This window comes from Gekko japonicus, unplaced genomic scaffold (assembly GCF_001447785.1).
Source record: "Gekko japonicus isolate JY-2015 unplaced genomic scaffold, Gekko_japonicus_V1.1 scaffold1138, whole genome shotgun sequence".
In the NCBI taxonomy this organism is placed as follows: Eukaryota; Metazoa; Chordata; class Lepidosauria; order Squamata; family Gekkonidae; genus Gekko; species Gekko japonicus.
Genome location: NW_015170923.1, coordinates 459,050 through 465,134, shown reverse-complemented (window position 1 = coordinate 465,134; position 6,085 = coordinate 459,050). Strand labels below are relative to the sequence as shown.

Here is a 6,085-nt window from a genome sequence, read left to right as displayed (position 1 = left end):
CTGGGCTGCCCCCACACTTAATGGTTCCTGTCTGACATCAGCCACAGCTGGGGCCTTTTCATTGTGGCGCCCCACTCTGCGGAACGGGCTCCCTGAAGATGTAAGCAGAGCCCCCTTGCTGGAGAGGTGCCACAGGAGGCCTCGGCAGGGAAGGTGGGATATAAATTAAATAGATAAGGCTTGTCTGTTTGCTGCAGCTTTTGCAGTGGTATGAACGATGGGCATTTTTTGGGGGGGGATTTGGGTTTTTTTCTTTTTACGTGGCTTTAATTTGTAAAACTGCAATGATTACTTGTGAGCTGCCTCGAGCCAAGAGGAGAGGTGGCTTAAGCCTGCGCCTCAGCATCCCTCCCTTGAACAGCATCAGTAGCAGCGGGGGGGGGGGGTTGGAGGGCTGGAGGCACAGAGGTGCAGGCTGGGCTTGTACAGGAAGGGGCTTTCTATGTGGGCCGTGTGGGGCCAAGAATAACTGTGACTGGCTCCGGGGTGGGGTGGGGGGTGCACGTAGCAACGGATTCTGCTCCCTGGGAGGAGCCACTGTGCGACTGGCTCCAGCTGGGGGATTCCAGAACTCTGGTAAGCAAAACAAGTGTGCCGTGACTCACAAGAGCCACAAATTTTGCTAAGTCTTCCAGATGCTCCTGGACTCTGGCTCAAGAAAACAACAGGCCTAGAGCCGACTTGGTGTCAGTTAGGATGACACCCTCCCCTGCCAGGTATGGTGCCTCAACAGCCCCGAGGCTTCCCAGCCCAGGAAAGAGGGGCCTCCCATCCCCCCATCCCTCCGCCTGCTGAGCCCCTCACCTCTGCCGTGCGTCTTGGCCTCGATGATTTCACTGATGCGCCCGGCTCCAACGCTGTTCTTGGCTGCCAGCTTCACCTTGTACCACGTCCCACACTTCAGGTTATCCAGCTTGAAGGAACGCTCCGAGGAACTGATGAAGACGTCCTTCCACTCCTCACTATTGTCCACTGAGTACTGGAGCACAAAGCCTGCGGAGACGGAGGAACACAGCAGTTCGTGGGTGTGCTGCTGGGCGGGAGGAGAAGGCAAGGCCCGGCCGGCCGTAGAGTAGAGGGGGGGGGAGCCAACCCATGGCTGAGGACCTGTGGCTGGTGGGACAGCTCTTGCCAAAGCTCTAGACCGGAAGAGAACCCTCACCGCGCGGGGGCGGGGGGGGCAGTTTTCTTATCATCAATGCGTATGACGGCCAGAACAGTGGACCCCAACCCTCCTCTTCCGTTGCTCTCTGAGCCCCAGGACCTTCCCAGGAAAAGAAATGCCAATACTTTTGTGCATGTATTAATCCATTCATGTGCTCAGATTCCTAAAATTATCCACTAAACAGAACATGTGCTTTAACAAGTGAGCCAGTCGGGACAGGAGCAGTTAGCCTGGCTTCCAACGGCTTCAAGGGGGCCAGTCAAAGGCAGGGCTCGTGTCTCTTAGCTCTGGCAATGGGTGGCTGGGGGAGACCACCTGAAAGAGCCCCAGGCCAAGAAGCAGCTGCAGCGGGAAGGACCAATGCTGAAAGTGTGCTTGCTTTTCTGCGAAGCCCCTGATTTTCAAGAGCTTGGTCGTATTTGCTGTGAACCACAAACTCATCTGGACACCTGGGATGAAAGCCCTCAAGAGACACACACACACACACCCCGCGGACTGCAACAGTTTGTACTCCACCATCAAGCTGAGCACAGACCCTGTGCAGCGGGCACCTCCTGGCCACCCATTACTGAGAACCCACCCGCTGCCATTCATACCAGCCCGCTTCCACCACAGAACAACCCACGCCTGTGACCACCGCCTCTGCTCCCACCCTTCAGGCAGGGACTCTCACCTGAAGGAGGTACAGCAGGTGTTCTCAGGGTTACAACAACCCCTCCCTTAAAGAAGTAAAGAAACAGACGGACACCAGTGTTCCCTCTAAGCTGAGTTCGTGTGAGCTAGCTCACAGTTTTTTAGCCTCCGGCTCACACATTTCTGTCTTAGCTCAGGCAGGACGGCTCCAGAGCAAACTAATTTATGCAGCGGCCAAATCACTCGCTCACAGTTTTAATGCCAGGAGCTCACAAAGTAGAATTTTTGCTCACCAGACTCCACAGCTTAGAGGGAATATTGACGGACACAGCCAGGTGCTCACCCTGAAACTGTCCAGCTGCAGCCAGGGACAAAGGTGACAGCAACCGAACACCGCCGGTGCCCCCTGGCAGTGCAGAGCGGCCCAAGACCCCATCCGTGAGCTGCAGCCTTTCCAGGCCAAAACTGCTCTTCTTGCGGAGGCCCTGGGTGGCAGGCCTCCCCCCCTTGCTGACCGCCCCCTCCCCAGCCAGCTCCCCACCGGCCTCACAGAGCTCCCCTCCCCGGGGCCAGATGCCTCCGGATGGCAGCCCCGGCCTTCCCGAGGAAGACTCTTGCCCGCCCAGAGTTGTGCCCTCGGAGGAGGCCGGGGTCAGGTGGCGGGCGGGTAGGACGGGAAGAGGCAGTACGGGAGGGGCACTGTGTGGGTGCTTGACTTGGCAGACCATGCACGCTCTACCTCTGCACCGAGTGGCATTATCTCCAATAAGCTGCCACCCCCCCACCCCCCACCCCGCTGATGCAGAGGAGGAAAAATGCTGCTCCAGCTCCGGGTCAGTGCTCCACATGCCACCCCCCCTCCCTTCTCCCCAACTCTTTCTCTCCGGCAGGGGGCACCGCTTGCTCTCCAAAGGCAGCCGCTGAGGCCCACCTGCACATCCCGCCCACTGTCCCCTGCCGGCTCCCCCTTCCCCCCCCCCCAAGCGGCTGTGCTTCTGGCTTTGGCTGTAGGTGGCCTGCTGGCTCCGTTCTGTTCTCGTGACAGGGAAACTAATCAAGCCACTGGAGGGACTCGGGAGGCTGGCATGTAATTACTCCCCTCTTTTTAATTAATTGCAGCACAGAGGCCTCCTCCCCCTCCTCCTCCCCTCCCCTCCCCAGCTGCAGAGCACCCTGGAGGAGAGAGAAAGGGGACTCCGGGGATGGGGGGTGTTCACCCGAAGGCCCTGGCTCCGCTGTCTGCCCGCAGCAGCACCAAGCAAGGTGCTCGACAGAGTCCCACAGGGGGCAGGTGGGGAACATGGGACCCGGGACCCAGAAACCGGGGGGGGGAACGTGGGGAGGGGCTGTGGCCCAGGGGAAGAGCAGCTGCTTAGCATGCAGGGTCAATCCTGCTCAAGGCAGCAGTAGGAGGTGATGCTGAAGACCTTTCTCTGCCCAAGACCCTGGAAAGCCTCTACCAGTCTGAGTAGAAGAAAAAGGGAAGAAGAGATGGGATTTATACCCCACCCTTCACTTGGAGTCTCAGAGCAGCTTACAAACTCCTCTCCCTTCCCCTCCCCACAACAGACAACCTGTGAGGCAGGTGGGGCTGAGAGAGCTCTTGGCAGAACTGTCCTTGAGAGAACAGCTCTGACAGAGGGCTTGCCCAAGGTCATCCAGCAGCTTCAAGTGGAGGAGTGGGGAATCAAACCCGGTTCTTCCAGATTAGAATCCATGCACTTAACCACAACACCAAACTGGGTAGACCAGGGTTGGCCAAACTTGCTTAACGTAAGACCTACATAGAATAAATGTCAGATGTTTGAGAGCCGCAAGACATGAACAAATATTACATACATGTTTTTATTGGAAAATATGCAAATTTGCTTTTTATTAACGTCAAATGAGACTGCCAAAAATAAAAGCAAAAGGGGTAAAACAGATATTGATAATGATATTTATTTGTCCAATGATATTTATTTGTTTGCTAATGATTTTTATCTAAGAGAGAGAGAGAATGAGAAAGAGAGGTGGAAAGAAAGAAAGAGAGAGAGAAATGAAGAAAGCATAGATGGGAAGGGAGGGAGGAAGGGGGGAGAGAGAGAAACAAATAAAGCAAATAGATGGGGGAACAGAAGGAAGGGAGATAGAGAAAGGTGGAAAGAAAGGAGAGAGAAAGAGAGAAATAAACAAAGCAAATAGATGAAGGAGGGAAGGAAGGAAGCGAGAGAGAAAGGAAGGAAGGGAGAAAAAGAAAGATGATAAAGAAAGAGGTGGAAAGAAAGCAAATAGATGGAGGGTTGGAGGAAGGAAGGATGGAAGGAAGGGGAAGAGAGAGAGAGAGAGAGAGGTCCCCAGCTGCCCTGCTGGGAGCTGCACAATATGTGTGAAAGAGCCAGATGTGGCTCCCAAGTCGCAGTTTGGCCACCCCTGGAGTAGACGGTACTGACCTTGAGGGACCCCCATTGGTCTGGTTCAGTATTAGGCAGCTTCATGCATGCCATAATCCCAGCCACACTCCCTTTACTCCACCTGGCTAGGACTGTACAGAATCTCACAATCTCTTGCATCCTGTGGAATCCTTTTCATAGAATCATAGAGTTGGAAGGGACCTCCAGGGTCATCTAGTCCAACCCCCATGCATGAGGCAGGAAATTCACAAATACCTCCCCCCACACACCCCCAGTGACCATTCTTTCATGCCCGGAAGATGACAAAAAACCTTCAGGACCTCCAGCCAAACTGGGCTGGAGAAAAATTGCTTCCTGACCCCAACGTGATGATCAGCATTTCCCTAGGCGTGTAAGAAAGGGCCACAAGAACTAAGCACTGATGCAACCCTTCCTGTCCTCTCTCATGCCCGGAAGATGACAAAAAACCTCCAGGACCTCCACCCAGACTGGGTTGGAGAAAAATTGCTTCCTGACCCCAAAGTGGCGATCAGCATTTCCCTGGGAGTGTAAGAAAGGGCCACAAGAACTAAGCACTGAGGCAGCCCTTCCTTTCCTCCCTCTCATGATCTGCCTAAGTTCACAGAATCCACATTGCTGTCAGATGGCCATCTGGCGTCTGCTTGAAAACCTCCCAAGAAGGAGAGCCCGCCGCCTCCCGAGGAAGCCTGTTCCATTGAGGAACTGCTCTGTCAGGAAGTTCTTCCTAATGCTTAGCCAAAATCTCTTTTGATTTAATTTCAACCAGTTGGTTCTGGTCTAACTTTCTGGGGTAACAGAAAACAACTCCACACCATCCTCCATATGACAACCCTTCAAAAACTTGAAGATCACCTCTCAGTCGTCTCCTCTCCAGGCTAAACAGACCCAGCTCCTTTAGTCTTTCCTCCTAGGACTGGGTCACCAGACCCCTCACCAACTTCATTGCCCCCCTTTGGACATGTTCTAGCTTGTCTGTATCCTTCTTAAATTGTGGTGCCCAAAGCTGAACACAATACTCTAAGTGAGGTCTGACCAGAGCAGAGTAAAGTGATACCATCTCTTCGCATGATTTGGACACCATACTTCTGTTGACAAAACCCAAAATCGCATTTGCCTTTTTAGCTACTGCATCACATTGCTGACTCATGTAAAGTGCATGGTCCACTAAGAGCCCTAGATCCTTTTTGCACATACTACTGCCAAGACAAGTCTCCCTCATCCTATAATTATGTATTTGATTTTTCCTACCTAAATCCAGAACTTTACATTTATCCCCATTGAAATTCATTTTATTTGTTTTAACTCAGTTTTCCAGCCTGTCAAGATCATCCTGTATCCTGACTCTGTCTTCTACCATATTTGCTACCTCTCCCAATTTAGTATCATCTGCAAATTTAATAAGCATTCCCTCTATTCCTTCATCTAAATCATTGATAAAGATGTTGAACAAAACAGGTCCCAGGACAGATCCCTGAGGCATTCCACTTGTCACTCCTCTTTAAGAGGATGAGGAACCATTAACTAGCACTCTTTGGGTGCAATCTGTAAACCAGATACTGATCCACCTAACAGTCATAGGATCTAAACTACATTTTACTAACTTGTCTACAAGAATAGTATGTGGAACCTTATCAGAAGCCTTACCAAAATCAAGATAAACTATGTCTACAGCATTCCCCTGATCCGGTAAGGCAGTAACTTTCTTGAAAAAAAGAGATGTTAGTCTGACATGACATGTTATTGAGAAACCCATGCTGGCTCTTAGTAATTACAGCCGTCCTTTCTAAATGCTCCAGGACAGACTGATTTGTTCTAAAACTTTTATAGGTATAGACTTCAAGCTGATGGGTCAGTAGTTACCTGGATCCTCATT

The 6,085-nt window shown here is 52.2% G+C and overlaps 1 protein-coding gene across 1 annotated transcript in view; it reads right to left on the bottom strand.

Moving 5' to 3' along the window:
• The window catches only part of DSCAML1 (Down syndrome cell adhesion molecule like 1), a 290,951-nt gene that overhangs the window by 16,710 nt on the left and 268,156 nt on the right, over positions 1-6,085 (bottom strand). The window contains exon 25 of the mRNA XM_015418776.1: positions 805-993. Within this exon, the coding sequence (XP_015274262.1) occupies positions 805-993 (189 nt within the window). The remainder of the gene's footprint in view (positions 1-804; positions 994-6,085) is intronic.